This window comes from Stegodyphus dumicola, chromosome 10, assembly GCF_044657685.1.
Source record: "Stegodyphus dumicola isolate Sdum_Otavi_A_Nest chromosome 10, ASM4465768v1".
In the NCBI taxonomy this organism is placed as follows: Eukaryota; Metazoa; Arthropoda; class Arachnida; order Araneae; family Eresidae; genus Stegodyphus; species Stegodyphus dumicola.
Window position 1 is genome coordinate 135715117 of NC_140777.1, and position 24113 is coordinate 135739229.

Below are 24113 nucleotides of genomic sequence, written 5' to 3' on the forward strand. Positions count from 1 at the left end.
CCACCAGCCTCTGGAACAGGCTATTGCAGAAGGAAGAAGTTTCTAATACATTAAACATCCACTAATCGATTTATTTACATCCAATCTATTTCTTTTAGGTAATTTTACGCATCTCTAAAATTTGTACCATTGTCACAATACACCATTCGTCTTCGTCTCGATATGTGTGTATTTAATTATGGCACAGCACACTAGGGCTATCTGCCTAAGGGGAGGAATGCCTTCGTGGAGGACTTTCTAAGGGAAACTGGCTCGTATACACGTTACACATGGGGAAAACCACGAAAACGCCTATGCAGCCAGCCCGTTCGCGGGATTCGAACCTCGAACCGAACTACCAGTGTTCTGCGACTTTACCGCTCGGCCGCCGGTCTGCCTCGTCTCGATATGAAGCGGCTAAATGGAAATAGGAATGCTTCTGTCGACAGAGATGAAACTGCCTCCAAGTGTAGAACTTTGTATAGGGCATGTGTAAACAAAAAAATTCCATACTTTATCACTGCGCTTTAGAGAAAAGGTTCCTGCTAAATTTTTCCCACAATCTCAAACACAGATGCATTTTCATTTCTGTTTGCAGGCAGTGCGACTGCATCTGCCATTAATAACTGAGACTTAAAATTTTGACATTTGATACACTAATTAAAATCATCATTTGAAATTGTTTTCCCCCCTTTGAGGATCCAATACGTTTTCTGTAGGATACTAAATAACATTTAAGTTTCTTTGTGATAGTTCTCACGATGAATATACTCAATAGGTTGCCATTTAAATACAGAATTCTCAGGCAATAAGATTGGCGTTATAAACTTTTTTGGTTTATGAATGCGTTATGCGAGTTTTTACTCGAATAATTCCTTTTTCGTCTTTAAATGTACAAATGTGTGAAATTCCTCCTTCAGTAGGAAAACATTTCTTGTACACTTCTCGTATTATTTAGCCTAATCCCTTGCCTGTAACATTAAATCCCTCTTTTATCTGTTCTTAAAATTTGATTTGATATTGTCAAAGCGTCCCGATATCTAAGCCACTAAACTGAAGATCGAACGAAAATTGGAGAATTTTTCTGCACACCATGGCAACTGATCATTTGATAAATTTATTTGTTTGTATGGATCATTCACGTTTTGTCAAAAAACAGATTTTTCAATTCGAATTCAAAGATTTTCTTGATCTTGTCTGAGAAATAAGAACATTCTTAGACAATTAGCACCAAATAGTATTTTACCGATAAATAAAGTATAACTTGTATAGTATACATTACCGATAAGAAGCGAAATGTGCAATCATTAGGTTACGCTTCTACTTTGGGTCTTTTCTACTTATAATCAAAACACCATTACAATAATACTTCTTTTTCGAAAAGAAATAAACAGATTTGATCATTAAACTTACTTTAGTAATACAGCACATTATAACGAATTTATTTTGCAATACAGAATCGTAACCTTACTTGACAACTAAATTTTTAAGACTGTTGTAAAACAGAAGTATTAGCATGTCAGTCATACAAAAGTAATGTGAGTACCTAATTTAGATGTATAAAATACCATTAAATTATATTTCATTTTTAAGGACTGTAGATAGTACTAAAGAAATCAAATAATATTTAGAGAGAGAGCCGCCTTAATTGCTTTAGTGGTTAGTATATCGTTGGGCGTAATTTCGAATCCCGAAGAAGGATATTGGTTGTTTGCAAGAGTATAGTGGCTATGCAGCATGGAGCACTTAATACACTGGTGAGTTGGAAGTTTTATAAAGAAATTTATGGTATGGAAAGACGGCTGAAACCCATTCAGATCCATCCAATGGGCCGTCTTCATTCCAAATTAGGATAAAATTTCCTGTTCATGCTCCTTGAACAAGTGCAATTCGGTAGCCCCTCTGGTGCACCCTTCGTAGTGATCTCGGTGGCCGACCGAAAGGTATAGGCAGTTTTTAACAAATGTTGTTAAGTTGCAGGAGTCCGCCCGTTTGAAACAACAGCAGTAAAGAAATTTATGGTATGGAAAGACGGCTGAAACCCATTCAGATCCATCCAATGGGGCGTCTTCATTCCAAATTAGGATAAAATTTCCTGTTCATGCTCCTTGAACAAGTGCAATTCGGTAGCCCCTCTGGTGCACCCTTCGTAGTGATCTCGGTGGCTGACCGAAAGGTATAGGCAGTTCTTAACAAATGTTGTTAAGTTGCAGGAGTCCGCCCGTTTGAAACAACAGCAGTAAATGAAGAGAAATCATTTATGCAAAATAAATTTTGTGTTGATGTTGTAATTGGAATTAGGGGAAAAAAATCAACTTCAAATTGAGCCCTTTAACACTGTAATAATAGTAAAGTAACTGGAATAGTGAAAGATTACCAACCCAAAAAGATATCTACTTACTTCGATTTAACTGTCTACAGGGGCAATTGTCATCTCGTGTAATTTCGGCAAACATTTTAAATGGTTGCGGATGTTGCTCGTAACTCATATCTTGCAATATTTCTACTACATTTCCTTCTTTAGATGTAACAGTTACTTTTAAAACTGAAAAATAAATGTACTCATTGACATCCGGACTATATTTTCAGAATTTTTAATGATTATGTTATTTAAAGTATCCAGAAACAAGATAATATATTTGATACACTAAAGCTACACTGAATTTCACTTAACTGGAAAATAACTTACGAGAATAGTCTTTAAAGCAATAAGTTTTTTCTTTCAATATTGCCTGTTGGTTTTGGGTAATTTTTTTAATTTACGCATGCGATGCTAGAGTACAAATTAGTAAATTTATTAATTTTTACTCTACCTAATGCTAGAGTACAAATAGTAATTAGTAAACTTTATAATTAGTAAATTTAATACTATAGTTATTAGCAAATTTACAAATTTAATTAATTACAAAATTAGTAAATTTACTAATTTGTACTCTAGCTAATACTACGCTCAATGCTAAAGTGCAATTACTATTTCTACTCTAGCATTGAGCGTAGTAGGGATGCATAGAATTTGCAAGTAATTTCTTTATGTTTAACATAAATATGTTTGCGATTTTCTTTGTCGAACATATGACTATTCCTTACTTTAAAATAAAATGTAGTTAAATATAAATGCTAGGTTATTATATAAGAAAACTCTAGTCACAGCTTTGAGGTCATTTTACAGTTCTTAACACCTGGAAGACATAATTCGAATGTTGTAAAGGAGAAAATATACTCAAAATTTAATGTAAAATAACCAGTTCTGAAACATTTAAAGTTTGATTTTTAATGATTTCCTTTTAACCTGAAATTCACAAGAAGATTCTATGTCATGAAAAAATAATACTCTTCTATTATTTTTAAACAAATATGCAATACATTTCAGTGCTTTCCTGAGGAATTTTGTTCAGCTATAATGATTTGAAATAATTTAAAAACAGATTGCAACACGTCATAGTTACTTGTTTCTACGAAACCTACTTGCAGGAAACAAATAGAATAAATGCTGCGAAAATCTTAACATATAAAACAGTTAACTTTCAACTGTTTTATATGTTCACTTTTATATAAAATTTATACACTGAAAAAAGAAACTTACCAAAATCAGAAGTACAAAATACATCTTTGAAATTGTCAGGAAACGAGTACGTGCATATAGGACAATCCAGCCTACCTGTTTTACCTGAAAGGTTATAGCAAATTATTATTAGTAAAAAAAACCTATTCGGAAAAAACAAGTATTTCGTTAAAAAAGATCTACAGGACAAAAGACGTCGATCTGCTTTCGAGGGTTACGTTACCAATTCGATATGCTGTTTCATTAACTTCGATTAAGTAATATGTTGTTACTGATGACTTCCTATTTTTTATTTCAACACAATTTTATTTTACATACTATTTTTTAGTTCGTCAGTCAGAACTTTTGTATCCGTTTTGTGTCCGTGTATTCCTCCCTTTTAGTAAGACTAATTTTTTCAAGTTGTGCAAAACGTTAATTGGGATGAAAATACTACAATAGTACATTGCTCTTTATTTTTTCCGAATTCAGCACAGAGTTATTTTTATTCTTTCAGAACATTTTCTCACATAACCTTGCTTATCAATCAGAAACATAATTGCAGAATTTTAAATTCTGCTATATCGGAAGAATGAAGTTTTTTCGAATTCTCAAATTAACATGCACATATTTTTAAATAAAATATTCAGTCTTACATTATTAGCAGAGTACAGTTTTAAACAATGAGAAATTCGGTTTTTCAAATCAAACATAAATTTAAATGAATTGAATAAAATCTTGTACAGTCAGATAAAAAAATATGTCAAGTGTATACAGGATGCAAATCGTTTAAAGGAAGAATTCAAAGATGCCTTCTCAATTTCATCTAGTGCTTTTGGTCACAAAAAAGCGACACAACATTGACTGATACAGGAAATCATCCACCTATTACACAGTATCCTAGATATCTCCCTTAGCATAACAATCCCTATTTCTCTCCGATTTCTTTCTATTCTTATACCGACTCCATCTACCAGCAGGACTAGGACCAAAACTGCTATTAATCTTTCTGAAGCTTAAAGGAATGCCGTTCATGTCAGCACTGAAGAATCTCCATCGCAAATAATTTTTAGCCGTGAACTTCCTCTACGATATGATCTGGTCTGAGGCTGAGGGGATGTCTTTTTCGACTAATTAGTACCAAGAAAATCTGAAGGTGCGTTTAAAAGACGTTTGTCAGTACGTGAGAGGAAAGATCAGCACAGCGACCAAACAGATAAAAACGAAATACATGGTCGATGGCATCAAATTCAAAGAAGGAGATCAAGTCTGATTGTGGAAGACAAAGTAGTGTCGAGGAATTTTATCCAAGCTCCAGATATCTTGGCAAGGTCCTTTATGTGTAGTGAAGAAGCTTAATGACGTAGTGATGTGTAGAACTTATTTCTTCAAGCCTAAAGTAGTGGTGTAGAGATGGACGTGCATCTCATTTTGATATCGAAGGTTAGTTTTTTGTTGTTTTTAGGGACTTCACTGGCCAGCTCGTTCAGACCTTAACACGAAGTCATGTTGTAAATTTCTGTTAATAATTACGTCTTTTCAATTAAAATATTATTTCATATATTGTTGTGATGTTATGTATTGCATTATTTATTTGTTTCTTTAATTTTTGCATTTATAATAATAGTTTTAGATTTTATTTTGTGTGTAATAGAATTTGTGGAATTTTTGAACATAAGCGTTTGTTTCTTGTACGTAATTATAGACCCTTAAATACTGAATCCAACGGCGTGTAAATTGCTCTATCAGCTCAACTAGAATGTATTGAGTTTCTTAGAATGATATCGATAATTTGCAATATTTCTGGCACGCTAAGGAGGATTTGCTTATTATCCACGATCTACTTGAACTTTTTGCAATATTAATACTTTCTGTTCATTGTATTCCTTTGCATTAAGTTACCAATTTCTTTCTGCTTATCTATAGTGATAATTTAAGATGAAAGCCACGAACCCGCAGCTTGCAATAGTAATTATATTATGTGAATAAATTAAACTTACCAGAGAACGAGGTTTCGAAGCTAGACAAAGCATGACTTTCATGAGTGCTTTCACGTACATCCGATAAACAAGACGAAGGAATAGAGTAGTTCTTTGTTACTTCAAGTTCTGCAAGTAACAGTTAAGAAGGCTTTAAGCAAGAGTTCATAATCATTTATCAAAACAGTTAATTTCAACACTGTCAACATTATTCTTTGACTATCTCAAACGTCTGTGTTCCTTTAAGTTGTCTATGTTCCTTTAGTCTTATGTGATACAAAGACCTCATTTATTTATGTTTTCGAATCAGGCAGTGGCTCATTGAGTTGGTCAGTGTTAAGAAATGCCATGAATCGAGCAGAGTAAAATAGGATGCAATTACGAGTTATCGCGATTTTAAAAATGCATAAATATTGCATGTGTTCACAGACTCTTGCGACATTCGATATCCCGTTTCCCGAATGCAAACTCTAAGTTTCTTAAATCCAAATTTACTGCTATCTTAGTATTCCAGAAAAACCATTGTTTAGAAATCTGATGACGTATTAATCCAATACAATTTCAAATGAAATTTGGAGGCAGAGGGGAAAGAATTTATCTGACTGACAAGTATGCACGAACCTTCAAAACAAAATGTTACCACAAAATTGCTTTGTATATTTATTGCATTTTAACAAAACTGATATCGTAGAAACACATGCCCATTTTCATATCAATACGTGACATTATTGTCATCCTTTTTATGATGCATGTGTACACCTATACGCAGTTTACGGAGGCATATTTAAGACTTTTTAAAAAATATTCTTCAGTAGTTCATAGTTTAAAATTGGTAGAAAACCTCATCTCATTTAGTAGTTCATAAAGGAATAGGGCAAGGATTTATTTCTCTCAACCAGAAAGTCATTTATAATGGAGAAAATACTGTCCTAACTAAAGTCTTAATAAGAAAGCCATAAATATTCGCAACCAAATTACAATACCAATAGAATTGATTGAAGGTATGTGTGATCACTTTACTACATTTTTCAGAAAAAAATTATGATGTCACTTTTCAGAATGTCACCTGAAGGATGATCACCTGAATAAGTGATGATGTCACATTTCAGAATATCACCTTGAAAAAATTATCATGTCATATTTCTGAATCAAGCAAATGATTAAAATACAATGAAATGTTGCTTTTAAATTTAACGTTGAAATATTTTTAACTGAGATTCAAACTCTAAAATATTATGTTGATAATATCAGCAGCAGTTTTTAATAAAAATCCAAAAATATGGAGCGTACTTGTTTATTATTAATGCACAAACTATTACAAAAGGGAAAATATCTGATTTTAAATCTGATTGAAAATATGCAAAGAAGTTCTTATGCAAAACTTTATATTAAATATTTCAGAGGGAAAAATTCCAAAGTATTATTACAAAATCTTGGTCCGTTTGCAGCAGTATGTGCTTGAAAAATAGCAAATCGCATAGTAGATGCAATATTTACGAAAATTTGCGCAGTTCTGAAACGTGTAAAGTTGCCTTTATATTGTTTAGAAGAACCATCAATAACAGCCAACAGCACAAGAGTTAGAATACTAAAATAGGTGGTCCATAGTGAAATAAGGTGCGGCTAAAATTTCTGACATCAGAACATTTATCTTTTTCATTCTAATATGTGCAGATTTAATATTTGCTTAAATTTAAACTTTATTTTCAGCGAAAATGATAAAAACCAATTTTTTGTATTCAAAATTTACACTACATAACACATTAATTTTGCCATTTGTTAACCGCGATCATATTTTCGAAAGCTAGTTTGTAGTCGAAAGCTAGTTTGTACTGTAAAATTGTTTCAACAGTTGTTTCAGACGTTTCTCGAAAACATTCTTTCTTACAATTAAAATAAGCTAATTTTTTTTTTTTAATTTCGTAAACAGAATTTTTCAACTTTAAAATGATACCAAACTTTCAGGTAGAAATGATATTAATACTGCAGCTACTTTCAGTTGTTGCCTAATTCTTCCGCCTGATGTGAATTTCTCTAATTTCTCTAAATTAAATTCTTAAACCTTCATTTGTAATTACAGATAATTTAAAATGATTCCACTTTTAAATGCAAAATTTTCGTGCTACGTGCAACAGTTTTAATAAATTATCTCCCTAACCCATTTAAAACTATGAGCGTTTTGATGTACTTTTCCCCTTCAGTTTGAATGTTGTGTTGCTTGTTTTTGAGAAAACAACTGATAAATTTTTATATAAATTAACTAATCGGATTTACCTGGCTGATAGTAATCATATACCTTCACAGTTGCTGGTTGCACGTTTTTTACTTGGTATGCTTGCTTTATGCCAAAGCTGAAGCATTTACATATATCTGTAAGCTGCAAAAATTCAAATAAACACAATGAATAAATTATATAAATTTATTACAGTTTTGCTGAATTCTTAAAGTGAGCGTGCACATATATATTAGTACTCGAATGTATTAGTCTCACAGCATATTATTAAAATTCTAATTTGACTGAGTTTCAGACTGTTGAAATTTGAATAAGACAACTTATGTTTGCTCGTTCGAAAACTAAATAATTAAATGATAATTAACGAATCCTTTATCTAACTCATAACTTTATCTAACTCATATTGAAGCATATCAAAACAACTGGACATAGGTATATTGACGTATATTATAAAATAGAAGAAAACAGGTTCAAAGAACTAAGGAAGGTTTTTTTTTAAGAAAAGGCGAGTTAATTATCAAATCATCTTTGGTGCGCCTCAGAAAACGAGCTTTTATAACTCTGTTCCAGCCATTACAAGAAACCTTTCTTTATGATAATTGTATTTGAAAAAACAGATACTATGGACAGAATTGCTAAGTTTACATTAAAAAAGAAAAAGAAAGAAGAATTAGCAGGGAAAAAATAAGAAGATTATTGGGAATCTCCCAAAGGTAGCTACAACGCTCTCTGCTAGTTATTGTTTAATAAGAACGTTCTAGGCCGCTTTGGAACTACGCTTTCTAATGTCCTCATTACATTATGTTTCGGCTACGCGGGACGGGACGTCGAAAGGGACAATTCTCAGAAACACCACATTTCCAGGAAACACACGTAGCTAAGTTACCATTTCCACTTACTACAAAAACTTGAACGCCAAACAGTAATCGATTATCGCTCAGATTGGGACCACGTGATCCTTCAGAAGCAGAACTTTCGTCTGATTGGTTGATCTCTACCCGGGACAGAGTATCTGCCGAGACGCTTTCGGTAGTTCGAGAAAATCCCGCGTAGCCGCTACATCATTTACATAACTAGGCGGGACTTCATCCAGCGGGGCTCTTTTTTTTCTAGGAATCCTCCCGTTTAAACCTGTGCTATCAGAATCTCGTTTCTCAGAAAGGTCCCGTTTAGCAGGGGCTGTCGCTAGAAGTGATAACCCCTTAATAGTACAGGGTCTGTAAAAAGGAATTATGCAGAACTAAGCAGATCTGACTAAGCTTGTGTAAAATATGTTTCGTGTGAAATGGATTGCAAGTGCTCTTTTGGGATCAGTTAATCAAAGAAAATCCGAAATAAATTAGTATGTGTTAAAGCAGGCACCATTAACAACATGCTTAACGTTTTAGTGATATGTAATTTCGGAGCGTAGAATGTAAATTATATCTGCGTCTCTTGCAACTGCTTGTGCGATTCTCTCTTGAAGTGGATATGTGGATTTGATGAATAAGCGAAATCGAAACTGATCAGCCAGAGCATTTCATAAGTGAAATAAATGCTTATTTTGGTCTTAAAAGATACAGTATAATAATTTTTACAATTTCCATTTTTGTTTGCAACATGTTATTATTTTTTACATAAAAATATAACAAACTTTTAAGAAATAAAGCTTACGCAACGCTTATCAAGGAACACTCCAAGTAACGACATTTTTAGCTCGACTAGTTGTTGCCACACAGCGAAGCTTAATAATTATTCAAAACATTACAACATATTGCCACTTAGGAAGTCTTAATAATTATATAGAAACATTAAATTATGTTCCACTACAGATGAATTACCAGCTTGTTCATTGTCAGTATCATTTTGAATAAATTTCGAAAGAAGAAATCAACTGATACAATGTCCGAACATTCTACGGCGATATCTAAATTTTTGTCAAATCACCAACATGTAAGTCGATGATTTTTTTTTCTCCAATATGACTTTGAAAGTGGAAAGGTGCAACATCGGGCTGAAAGAAGACCTATAACTTAGTACTTTCCGCATCCATTTACTTGATTTAAGGGAATATGAGAGTCTGCAGTGTACCCAGATACTAACTCGAAGTGATATTAATTTCAAGAAAGGAAAAAAAAAGGCCAAAAATCGTTTTATTAGTTAGATTTTACCCCTCACTGATTTTAAAGCAATTGCGTATGAGTTTATGTGTCACATGTGAATTTTCAGGGCACAAAATATGCTCACATTAGCGATTAATAGAATCATTTAAATGTCATTTTAATGCACAACGATTCCCCTTTTTTATGCACATAATGCGCATGCAATAATCTTGTTGACTGACTGAATGAAGCGAAAGCACTTTCGAACCAGTTAATAAAATACCTACTCATAAAATCTCACCACTTATTCTCGTAGACACAGTGTAAATGATGCTAGCTATTTTGACATAGGAATGTTATATTTACTCTACGACACAATTTTTGTAGATTATTCATATAAACTGGTAGTTAATCTCGGAACATTTTGAAGGTATCATTTGTACCGAGTATCGTTACTACGTCACTGGAATACTGGTATACTTATTTGATATAACGTAATAAATAAAATATTTTACAAATATATATATATATATAATTAAATAATTAAAAAATAAATAAATGATAATATATATATATATATATATATATATATATATATATATATATATATAAATTAATAAAATATTACAAAAATAATAACATTTCTTGCTACTATAACTAACACTTAAATTTTTGAAATCCATTTCAGGTCTAATCCCTTGGGAGTATTGATATAATTTATTATTCCTGTAATTACTACTAACAGCGTTAACCATTGCATCACTGAATGCAGGTTCCTGTATTTTTATTATTAGAAATCATATTAGATCTTAATACTAATTTATAAAATATTTCTTAAAACAATTATCGTCTTCTGCATAGGACTCCCAAAATCGATAGAATATAAATTAAATCTATTCCAAGCATAACGTTTTTCTATTGGCTAAAAGAACAACCAACGTGTGCCTCTTCATTTACCCAGCATCTAAACCCGGCTCTGAAGTTGACGCAAGCAATTATATCTTCATTTTGACAGTTTTCGTGATATAAAATTCATCCAGGTATCGGCTTACCTAATTTACCTATTTAAATACTAAACTTATTGAAATAACCTTGCATCAAATAAAATAAAATAGTTCACTAAAGGCTCCTTTTCGCAAGGAAGTTATGCAGTGTTGTTATAAATAATTGATCAAAATTTCGTTCAGAAATTGCTTACATTTATGAAACATTCACAAAACTGATCACAAATATCATGTTACAAAGACAAATTTACATACTTCATTAAAGTAGAGATTGACGAGATTGCCTTCTACGTCATAACCTTTCAACTGTATCGATGGATCTGATTTTAGCTGCGAAATAAAAACAGTCTGTTCATCATATCTTGATGACTAGAATACGCACACGTATTCATAATAAGCAACACCAATGAAAAATAAAACTGTGATATTTCACTTTAACGCATTATAATTTGAATAAAAGAAAACATACAAGTTTAGAAATTCCGTTTGAGATAAGCAGGCTTTGCTTATGCTTCTTTAAATGTTATAAAAGTTAACTAATTACCTCATCAAGACTCGTTTCTCTTGGTAAGAACCCTGATACCATTTTTACTGCAACCACAACCATATTAGATGTTTCGTTATTGTTCATATACCTGTGGATGTAAATCATCTTATTAGGTATCATTTTAAAAGACTCACTTGCCTACTTAAAAGAAACTAGTCCGTATTTTTTATTCTAAAAATGACTAGATAATGCAATAGAAAGAAGATTAGAATCTTAAGATAGATCGAAATTTATGTGGTTAGCTAGTAGAAACAACATTCTTTTATCAAGTATTAGTAAAATTATACATTTATTACTAATTACACTTAATAAACTATTATTAATTTAATTATTAAATAAATAACATTATTATTCATGTCCAGGCAAAGATATTCTCTAACTGAGGCGGTTAACTAATTACGCGTGTTTAATTAGTAAAAGATATTCCTTTAATCAAAAAATAAAGACAATATTTTTATTGACAGCAGTTTTACATATTTATGAAATTCAGATTAAGAGTTTTAAAATAATAAAAAATTGAAATTAAATTTTATTAATTGAATAAGAAGATATTAGTATAAGGAGATATTAGTAAATATGTAGTTTTAATATTTTACTCATCTTATAATTAAAGTTTCTGAAACACAAAACTCTTCTAAGCTCCCTATTTACTTTAATATAAATATTTGGAGCAATTCAGTTAGAGCAAGCAAAGAATATTTCATTTGTTTATATAAATTTTAATGACAACCAATATCTTCAGATCTTCGACAAGATTAATTTTTCTTTTTATTTCATTTGACAAAGGAAAGAAAATATTTGGCTTACATAAAAATTTGCATTTACGATGCAAATTTTCATCTTGGAATACAATCTACAGTGGCTCACAAAAGTGTTCGTACGCTTACTAGTTTCACTGAACTATTGCTTTTTTCATTAATGAAACGTAATTTCAATTTTAATAATATCTACAAGTTTCTCTTAGTAAAACTACATTAAATATTTTATGAACATATTAAAACTGTTCTTTGGAAAATCAATAATAAAAAACTGACAGAAAAGTTACCTCATAAAAGTCTTCGTACGGTTTAAAGAAATCTGCATATATTAGTATATAGTGTAGTATTTATGTCAGTTAGTATTTTGTAGTATATCCTGCAGTATTTATGACAGCTTCCAAATTTCTGGCCATAGAGTAAGCAGGTTTTTTTTAATATCTGCATCAATGATTCCTTCATTACATCATTACAGCTTTTGGTTCGGTTTTTCTTTTAATGTTGTGTCTTTGTACTCTAACCTCTAATTCTCTCGAAATATGTTCTGTTGGGTTTAAATCTGGTTACTGAGGTGGTGCTTTCAGAACTTAAGGACAATTATATACACCCAGAAGGCGAACGTTGGGGGCCGTGCGCTAAGGATAGTTACTCTGATAAAAAATAATGTTGTTTCCAGTATCCAAATTTTGAGTGGATAATTTTAAATTACCTTTTAAAATATTTAAATAAAGATCACGGTTCAGTCCACTCTCAATAAATACTATGTTATTTAATCTTGATGTTGACATGCACCCTCACACAAGAACATCTCAACCGCCATGCTTTACTGTTCCAACCAAGATCTTGGGATTAAGATGCTCATTTTTTTCCTTCATACAATTATGTGCCCATCGGAATCCAAAATGTTAAATTTGCTTTCATCAAATTGCAAATAACAAATGATTCCTTTGCACTTCAGGCCTATTTATCATTGATTTTGAGAAGAAAGCCTAAGCTATCTATTTTTTTGCACTTAATTTTCTTCATGCACAAAAAATTTTCTTCATGCTTATATAAATTTGCTAATTTAGAGATATCCTGAACAGAATTTACATCCTTACCATAAAATATAATCAATTTGTGAATGCTGTTCGTTGCTTCTTTACGACTACAATACATTTTTAAACATTAAATAAAATATAGCAAAACAAGCAAACAAAAAACAAAGCCAACGAATTTTTTAAACGTCAACAAAACGCAGAAATAAAAAGAGTGGTAGACGATAGTTTTATTTATGAAATTTTAACTTAAATGGTGTATAAGAAGTTTTGTGGCGTTTTTTAACTATGCCTTCTTACATTTTTCAATTTTAGAAAAAGAAAATAAGTCAGTGTTAAAAATTAAAATGTTTGGTTTATTCAAAATCAAATGGAGATGATATGAAAATATATTGGGCTTTTATATTCGAATTCATTTCATGGTTTCAGCACTTTTCTGTAAATTCTTGAAGTGTGCGAACACTTTTGGGGAACACTGTAAATAAATTCAGAAATAACGTGAGGTAAGTTATAACCTCAAACAACTAAACTAAAAATCTAAAAAGAAAATTTAACCTGAAAGCTTTCAGATTTTATAATAGGCCCAAAAGAACGTTTTTCTAACGTTTTGTTAGTTACATTTATTTACTAAATATAATGTTCTTCACCCTTAAACTTCATAAAATTCAATTCAATTACAACATCCAGAAATATTTATAAACAGCAAAACAGCATATCTTTAGAATTTCCGATTCCCAGGCTCGCGCGCTGGAGATGATGAAAATGTTTTTTCCGTACAGTGTTGCCATTGCTCGCTTTGAAACTATTGAGTTTGTTAAAATTCGTTAATGTTTTACAAAATTTGAAATAAAAGATAAAACAAATTCGAAATTCAAAATTCGGGCTTCCAAGTGCCTATGTTCGTTTGGTGGATTAGGTTATTCAAAATTTTTTGTCTCTAGTTACCGTTGTGTTTTCACAATGCAAGAAATATTCATACATTCATGCAGATCCTTCATTATTTATTTTCTATAAATATAATACATGGCGATAACATTTGGTAGTAACAGATTGAAAACTGAACCAACTACACAAACTAAACTACACAAGATACCGTTTTGAGGCCCCAAAGAGGCGTCTAACGGCCCTTTGGGATAACAATTTGCTTCTTTCTCGAGTGACAACATGTAAATATATTCTCCGAACATTCCCAAAATTTCGGTAAATAGTAGCTACATACCATAAACGGTTTTGTTTGATTTATATGACTATAAATGAAAAACATATCCTGGGACATCATTGTAAAAGTGAAAGTAAAAAAAATTCGTAACTTTCTATTAAAGATTTTTTCTATTAAAGATTTCTATTAAAGATGAGATTTTGTCTGCATTCGATTTAAAAGTATGTGGATTCAAATGACATTTATTTGAGCTATTTGCAAGAATGTTGAGACAGATTAACAGTACATATTAAAATAAAATAAACTGTCCTTCAACCAATAAGAGTAAAGATTTTACCTTACGCAAATATGAATACGCGGTCTCGTACAGAAGCTGTTCTCTTCATGGAAAACGTTAATACTGATTTCAAAAGCTTCGTTTTCCGTAACGGCTTTGACATTATACCTCACAGAAAACTATAAAAATAAATGTAATAAACATATAATAATTTGAATGATTAAACAAATTAATGGTAAGAAATAAATAAAATCGCCTTAGAAATAGTCAATAATGAAAAATTTCACAATTTTAAAGTATGAGCAAAATGATATTAAAAATAATCTAACACTTAAATTATACAGTGGTACAGAGCAATTTAAGACTGAGATTTAGCTTAAACGAGCCTTGACTTTATCGAGATAATCGTGGTAAATTTTAGCGGAAATATTTACAGCCGAGGTAGAAGAGTTTGCAAACTTTCCTCCTCCGTTTATTAATTAGATCGAAAATGATCCAACACTATTGTAAAACTATTGCTTTCGCAAAAGAATTAAAGTCTGCAAGTTACACTTAACATGTGAAGGCTAGATTACTTAAGAAAATGTGTAGAGGAGTTATCACCGAGTTCTAGTACGAAAATGACAAGTTCAAAGAAGGGTTAAATTTGCCCTTTATTCCAACTCAAGTTGTTTAACAGATGACCTCTTCTCGGGTTTATAGTAAGCCACCCCTCTTAAGATAGAAAATAAGAAACTAATACAATACTAACTAAACTAAAACCAACCGAAGCTGCACAGAAATAGTAAAAAATTTGGGCCTTATTAAAGATCACCGTCGAATACTAGCGGCCACGTAACAATACAGCCGAAAAAACCTAAGAATAAACTTAAAGCAACGACGTGGCCAGAAGGCCGAACGCACTGTACTAGGTTCTTCTAAGCATGGAAGTAGGAAGTAAGTCCTTTCTTACCTCCATGCTTCTAAGCTTTTCTAGTGAATTGACAGAGACTTCAACGTAAATACTGGTTTCTACCTCATTTATACAAAAAATACGGTTCTGAAAACTTATTCTGGTAGGGAATCGTAAGTGGGAAATAAAAAAATAAAGGAAAATCTTATTCCAAAATAAAAAAAAAAAAAAACTATTAGAAAATTAAAATAAACCTATCAATAAAAATCAATGTCTAAATGAAAGTGCATACTTATTTAAGTCTTATTTATTTTCTGATTTGCTTTTCTCTAACATTAGGTATTTTCCAAAAATGATTAAACTTTGACCCTCCCCACACACAAAATTTAGTGTTAATGTAAATGAATTCGTCAGAGGAATTTAATGGAAGACTCTCTAGGAATATCTTGAACTGATATTAAAATAAATTAAAATTTAGACATTAGCTCGGATTTTGAAGAACGGTATCTTTGAGATCTATTGAGGCAAACGCATTAACCATCTAGGATTAGCGATAAGAGTCAGAAGTTCCTTTAACCTAATGTAAGCACGTCTCTTCACTCTACAGAAACTTCGAGAGGGAAATTATCTAAGATGTATTGAAATAAATTGTTACGTTGGAGAAAATTCTATACAATTTATGATTTGATAAAATGATATTTGATATTTTTTATCCTCTAATTTTCCCATTCTATATTAAAAACTGGAATGTTCAAAAACATTATCCTTACACCTACAGATTTCTTGATTTGGTTTGAACTGAAAATTATGGTACATTATATTTAATTTCTACATTCATTTCAAAATATTATTATCCAATAAAACTCTATAAATAAAGAACGATCTTACTTGCACTAGAGCACATCCTTTGCCAATAGCTTGTAACTGAACAACAGCTGGCAAGATAAGAATTTTGGAAGTGTGCACTACGAGCCTATTATATTCATCCAATTTGATCTCCGAGACCAGTTCATTGCTTTTCAAAACTATGTTCATATTCGCAGATATTTGAGATTCTAATGCTGAATACTTCGCCAATGCTTGCAAGGCAACAATTGTGTCCTGTTATTAAAAAAATAAATAAAAAGGATGCAAAATGCTTTAAAGAGACATGCATATATTTATTAATTTTGGTTTCTAAAGCATTTTGTAAAATATAGGCATGTATTCCATGGTTACGGCAGAGGCCTTAATAACATAAAAAAAAATCACGTTTCTTCATAAATGAAATTTGACTTTATCACGCTTTCTTTATAGTACAACAATCATCCAGTTTAACGCCGCTAGTTGTTTTTAATACTCACTTAATAGTGCTTGTATTGCTTTATTCTGAAAGCAACATCGCGGCCGAGCGGTAAAGTCGCTGAACACTGGTAGTTCGGTCCGAGGTTCGAATCCCGCGAACGGGCTGGCTGCATGGGCGTTTTCGTGGTTTTCCCCATGCGTAACGTGTATACGAGCCAGTTTCCCTTAGAAAGTCCTCCACGAAGGCATCCCTTCCCTTAGGCAGATAGCCCTCGAAGGCTTTGACATAATCACACACATACACACACACACTGAAAGAAACATCTTTTGGGAGAATTCTTTTATCTTCACAATGTTAAATTAATCCGTTTCTAAGCTAAATGTTTGAAATTTGATGTCAGATTGTCAAACTCTAAATACATAACTAGTACATCGTAAAACTTATATATAACAATACACATTTGAAAAGAAGAGTGTAGATTGGCTTCCGAAAGATTCTAAAGAGGTGACTACAGTATTCATTTCTTTAAGAGCATTATTATAGAATATTTAAAAATGACAGACTTATTAACAAGAAGAATATTTAATATAAATCAAAACTGAAAACAATGTTTCTTTTGTTTCACTTTTGATTAATATTAATATAATATTTATTTATACAACATTTTAATTGATAAAAATATTCTTCTTATTAGTAAGTTTGAAATTTTTATTGATTTAACTATTTCAATTATCACTTGATTATATATATTTTAGTTTTTCTGTAGTTATAGTATTTATTTATAACTTGTTAGTATATTTTTCGGAATTTAGTCATTTCCCGTTGTATATTTAACAAAGCCAACGGAGCTTTTTTTCTACTTCAGAAACTTAGTAACCATTTTTTGTTTGATTTTTGGTCTTTCTAAATCGCAAGACTGGAATTCTTAATTTTCTGAAGTGCAAATAATTGAAGAATTTTAGTTATTAAGGAAATTATTAAGGAAGACAGAAAGGTTTTATGGAAACAAGAAAATCCGCTCCTGATGGCGTTATAATCTGAATATAATTAATCAACTACATAATTTAATTGTTTTATTTTTAATTTGTTAATAAAAGCTTCTTTTTATTTAGAAATAAATTCTCTCATAACAAAAACTATTCTCTTAGCTTAACCTTTTTACAGTTTCAAACATTTAAAAATGTCAATAATTAGTACAAATTATTTGAGATTTTTTACAATACATAAGTCTTTTAGTAACAAAATTGCCTGGATAAATTATAATTTATCTCAACTAATAATCATGTACTTGAATCTCAGCATCTGCGCGGGATTTAAGTTTTGAAAGGAATTTTATTCAAAGTTTAATTTTAATTTATTTATTTAGATATATATGTATATTTAGGAAGGTCATAAAAAACTTGCCAATATATAAAACCCTAGCGGCCTCTTCGCTCAATCCATCGAAATGAAATTTCAGATGTTGATATTTGAAAGTATGCGCTTGAGATTGTGGTGACTTAAAGCAATACAGTTCTCATGGTTACGGTTATAGAAATGTGCACTACGAGCCTATTATATTCATCCAATTTGATCTCCGAGGCCAGTTCATTGCTTTTTAAAACTATGTTCATATTCGCAGACATTTGAGATTCTAATGCTGAATACTTCGCCAATGCTTGCAAGGCAACTATTGTGTCCTGTTATAGTTAATAAAAGTTGTTGCCTTTCGAAAATTGACTTCAAAATTTTCGAAAGGACTTCAAAATTTTCGAAAGGCAACAACTTTTATTTTTTCCTGCGCAAATTAATCAACGCATTGAAAAATCACTTAAAAGGGATGAGGATTTCTGCAGACGGACAGCGTGGTTACACCACCATTTGTCCTCATTGCCCAGATGACATCCCATTGTCTCGCCATCATATCTTCAGCTGCCCAGCAATCCAGGCCAGGCTGTTTAAACCAGCAACTTTGAAAACTCAGTGGACCTACTTTATACTGATAAAACTGCCGAGGTTGCAAAAGCTGTCTTTGACAGCTTCGAAGCTATATAATTGCACTTTGTCATAGACACGACATCATCATCATCAGATACGTGTTGTGACGAAAACTGTCAGCCTTTGCAAGGAAGAGCATTGTAACGGACCAGTGACAACAGGCATGTTATTAGACATGTAAATTGGACTGAAAATATCAATGCTGATGTCTGTATTCAAAAGAAAATGTAGATATTTAAAAGTATGGTTCTTGGCAGAAATGTAAGATGCCGAGCTTTAACAGTTCAGTTCTAAACTCGAAAAACATAACTTTTCTCTAGTAGAGGTAACTCTATTTTGTGATATGTCTACTAACTCACCTCGGCCTTTTATCCCAAACTACTTTTTTTTCCACGTTTTTTGAAAATATTCATAATATTTCTCATCCAGAATCATCAGCAACAATTCAGTCATTACAAAATGTTATGTTTGGCCCAATACGGAAAATAACCATAAAAACAGTAGTTCAGAAATGTCAAAATTGCCAACGTTCTAAAACTCAAAGGCTCACCAAATAGGCCATATGTACATTTTCTATACCAGATACTCGCTTTGCTCATATTCATATCGAAATTACCGGCCCTCTCAGTCTACTACATCTGAAGGGTAGACTTATTGTATGACAATAATTGGCCGTTTCGTCAGACGCTCGGAACTACTAATACTAACTTTAAAAATATGACTGTAGAATCTACCTTTTAAGACACTGATTCATAGTTAGATTTCTAGATCTGTCACAACAAACTAAAGACTGAATTTTGAATATCCCTTATCTCGCCAACTTACAAAAATATTCTAGTTTCGGAGCGCCTTGGCCCAACTTCCTATCATCAGCAATTAAACGGATTGTGGCGTTTTCTTAAATTTGCTTTAACAGCCCATGGTAATTCCATATGGACTGAAACTATCCCCATTATATTGCTACGCATTCGATTTACTATGAAATCTGACATAAATGCTTCATGTGCAGAATAAGTATCCAGGAAAACTCTTAGATTATCCTCTGATATTATTTATCAGTATAGTAATTTGTCATCATTATATCGTATACTTACGTATCTCTTCATTAAGATAGCTGTGTGCAACTATCCTGCATCATTAATGTAGTCTCCAAAACCTACTTCAACATTTCATCATAAAATTAAATCATTTTATGCAAATCTCGCATTGCAAACTTGCTTTCATTTGTTTTTGCGCACTAATAGCATCCATCTACATAGTCACCATCCTGCTCAACACAGAAAGGGAAAAGATTTTGTAATAAGAATAAATGATAAAAATGTGGCAGTATCTATTAATCGTCTAAAACCTGCATATATGTTGACTAAATTAACACTGTATATATGCTCATTGTAATTCTGAATCCTGCTCAGTTACCAAAAGTTACGTAAAGTGATCCAAAAGCACCGAATTTGAAATGTACGAAACACTTAGAGAACGTGTTCATTATCACCGTTATCCAACACATTGAATTATTTTTATTTTATAGTACTTCGAGTAGTCACAGTTCTTTCATTTTTGCATATTTATTGTGTTGTATTAATTCTTTTATGAATGATATGTGAATATGAATGATTTTACATGAAAATTGTATTTTTACATAGTTATTCAAACTTCTGAATTACTTCAAAACGTTTTGCATCATTTTGTCTTATTGTTTGTCATTTTGTTCACTGGGGAGATACTTCGTAGCGATCGCATCGATATCGCAACTCAGCTCCCCACTCAGGAAAACAGTCAGTCAGTTTTCTCCAGTACGGCATTGCAGTACACTGTTCTCCGATATTCCAATTTGCAAATAATATTTAGTTTAATTAAATGTTAAATACTATATTATGTCTCTATACTATCGTGGGATCTGAATCTCCATACGCCATAGGTATAAATATTATACAACAAGAAGAACTAATTGTAAAAGAAAAGGGAATGAACATTAAAAAATTCGCTCTAGAATTATCACTCAGTTGTGATAAATTAAAAGAAATTTTTTTTTAAAATGCATGCCTGACGTATATAAAAATGAAGAAATCGATTTGAGTTGTAGAAAGAAATGCTGCAACTAGTAACGAATTATAAGCCGAATAAAATAAAATTATCTGCTCTGAAGATGCAGCTGGTTTTGTGAGACGATTTTCCGGTCCATATGGTGCCGGGAGTTTTCTAGTGCTAAAAAGCGAGAAATTGATAAATAGATGTCTGAGTGGTTTCATATAGAAACCATAAAATTTTAGCTCTTCGGGTTACAGTAATAATAATGCATTACATGAAAAGGTACTGTTTGTATCGTTTATGTGTGGATTATAGACATCTGAAATAAAGAAAATAATTTGCTATCGCTTTCAGCTGCCATTAATTGATAACGTTATTGAAAGATTAGAACTTGCAATGGTAGATATTAATTTAGTCTTAAAAAATGGGTCCTTGTATCTGTACACGAATATAGTGCGAAATACACATCTTTCGTAACTTATATTGATAATATGAATTTTAAACATTCTTTTTTGATTTATTAACAGCCTATGTGTTTATGATGTATTTCATAATATTTTAAAGGACAACACTGTAGTCACTATATGGATGATATATCATTATTGCTTCCTATAAGGCAACACAAGGAATCCAAAAACAGAAACTAGTCTTACAGACTGCATCAAATACATATTAGAACTAAACATTAAGAAATATTTTTAAAAATGTGAAAACGTATTTCTCTATCATAAAATTAAAGATGGAAAATATATCATTCTTTTTCTAAACCCAAAGTAGCATTTAAGAGCCCAATTGCGTAAAAGAGGTTCAAAGTTATTTATTTAGGTCTAGATGTTTACTTAAAAAAGTTCACTCCTAATTAATTATTAATTGCAAAACCACTAAACGATTTACTGATGAAAAATTATAAATTTAAAATCTGTAACAGACCTATTTAAGTGTAATTGAACTATTTTATTCACGCCATGAACTCATGAACTGTAACCGAACTATTTTATTTAAACGCCATCTCGTGGCGATATGAAAAACGTCAGTCGACCTCCAGCCGCCATGATGATAGCTTACTATGTTATGTTATTCTCAATGTTTGATGTTCCATTTCGTTTATGTTTCATTTTTATATATATTTCTTTTGTTTGTAACCGTTCCTGTGTGCTCTGTTAATAAATCCTTTTAAAGCTAGCCGGCATTAGTGTCTATTGAGGAACGGTTACATCACATTGGCGCCCAACTAAATTTGAATCTAAAATGGCGCAACAAAATGTTTAGAATTTCTGTTTGGCTTTAACAAACTCTTACTTCCGAATTTAACTTTTAGTTGCTGGAGATCGGCTCAGTTTCTTTTCAGGTGTGGACTACTGGTCAAATATTCTGGAAACGAATTCTGTAATTAAAATTGTCATACCGTGCTGCTAGCACATCGAATCATCAACTGGACAATTTCAACGGAAAAGATAAGTTTCGTTTACATTATCGTTTAATCTGAGTTTAAAGTTCTTTTAAACTGATTATTTATTATAAGCTGCTTCTTAAAGCAAATGTAAATTCTTTACTGAAATCTCATTTATTGATACTACATAAGAGTATTAAACGAAAGCAAACGGCTTTCTGTTAACCAAACGTTATTTCTTGAATTGTAATTTGTTATTTTAAAATGTTAATGCGCATAGTAAATTAATTTGTGAATAATATTGTTTCACTGAATACATGCTTTGATGTTAAAGTTTGAATATATTCATGGACGTTGTTCGTTAGAATTTATTTGTTTCGCTTCTGACATACAGCAGCAGATGTTTTCCCCCCGCGGAAATGTTTAGACTAGCGATGATTTATGATGTGTTTACGTCAAATCTTTTATTATTTTTATTTCCTTTGAGTGCTGTTGTTCCTTATTAAATGTTTTATTCTACATAAAATAAAATATTGTACTTGTTGATTTATGTTTCGACGAACATTTTGAGAAAATGATTATGGTATAATACTTTAAGAAAATACGATTGTTTTCTGAATGCATGTCTTAAAAAATATTTCTTGAAGAGAAAGAAAATACTTAATGAATAAAATCGAATGACTATTTAATTAAAGTAAAAGAGTTACTAAATGTGTGTTGCTTAATTAACTTAACATTTTGTTAAGATTAAGATTTCGAAGAATTCAGCTTGAATATAAGCTTATGGTAAGACATTTATGTATGTTTTGTATGTTTTGCTAAGTAGTAAACAATTTTTGAGCAATTTATTATATGTTATTTTCTTGATACAAGTTGAATTTATGAGGGCATTTTATGATATTTTTACGACTCCGAAATAATAAACTTTGTGAGTATTATTGTTTACATTTATAAATACTGTTTAATAGTGGTATATAAATGTACGAGTAACATTGTTTACATTCATACATGCTGTTTAATAGAGGTATATACATTTTACTTAAAGGTATAATTATTAATTCTAAAATACTGTATTGTGAATAAAATCGAAATAACAACAAATTCAACTTCATCTTTTCCCTCCCCCCTGACCTCTCATATAGTTATGGCTTACCTTGCCAAAGCACGAAAAGAGGATTTAAAAACTCTCGCTGCAGAACTGGGTTTCACTGTAAACGACACTATGCGAGTAATAGATCTTAAAGATCTTATTGTCAATTCTGACACTTATGATGAGGCTTTTACCAGGAATCTTCTGGAAACTTTAATCGAAACTAGACAACAAAAACAACGTGAAAGCAACGATCTGGAGACACGTCAAAGAAAAGAACAAGAACTTTTATTAGAATTGGAACGTTTAAAATTAAACCTGTCAGCTGCTAGCTCAAACCCTAACTATGTCGCCTTTGCTTCAAATGCAGCTATTGGAACAAATATTCAACACCTAATCCCTAAATTTACAGGAACTTCTGACATTGCAACCTACCTGAAAATTTTTGAAAGACAATGTGAGAAAGTTAATATAAAACAAATAGATTACATCACTCATCTCCTACCTCTTCTGCCTATAGACATTTCGCAAATTATTTTAAGAGAACCAAAAGACAAATTAGAAGATTATTCTTACATCAAGAACATTCTGCTACAAAGATTCAAATTAAATGCTGAATCATTTCGAATTAAACTTACTACACACCAAAAACACCCTGGGTCCTTATGGAAAGATTTTGCTTACGAATTAAACAATTATCTCGAAGAGTGGCTTCATAGTCTCGATGTTACAGACTTTGAATCACTCAAAGACTTGGTCCTGACGGATCAGCTTAAAAGAAGAGTCAGTAGTGACGTTAAGGAGCATTTTATTGATACTTGGGGAAAAACAAAGAGTTCATCTGAATTAGTACAGAAAT

The 24113-nt window shown here is 31.5% G+C and overlaps 1 protein-coding gene across 1 annotated transcript in view; it reads right to left on the reverse strand.

Annotated features, from left to right (window-relative positions):
* LOC118181321 (alpha-2-macroglobulin-P-like) overlaps positions 1-24113 on the reverse strand; it is a 137918-nt gene that overhangs the window by 3298 nt on the left and 110507 nt on the right. The window contains exons 27-34 of the mRNA XM_085825574.1: positions 16373-16585; positions 14653-14771; positions 11362-11452; positions 11073-11147; positions 7774-7876; positions 5521-5628; positions 3563-3646; positions 2381-2524 (exon numbers count right to left, since the gene is read on the reverse strand). Coding sequence (XP_085681700.1) covers positions 2381-2524; positions 3563-3646; positions 5521-5628; positions 7774-7876; positions 11073-11147; positions 11362-11452; positions 14653-14771; positions 16373-16585 — 937 coding nt within the window. The remainder of the gene's footprint in view (positions 1-2380; positions 2525-3562; positions 3647-5520; positions 5629-7773; positions 7877-11072; positions 11148-11361; positions 11453-14652; positions 14772-16372; positions 16586-24113) is intronic.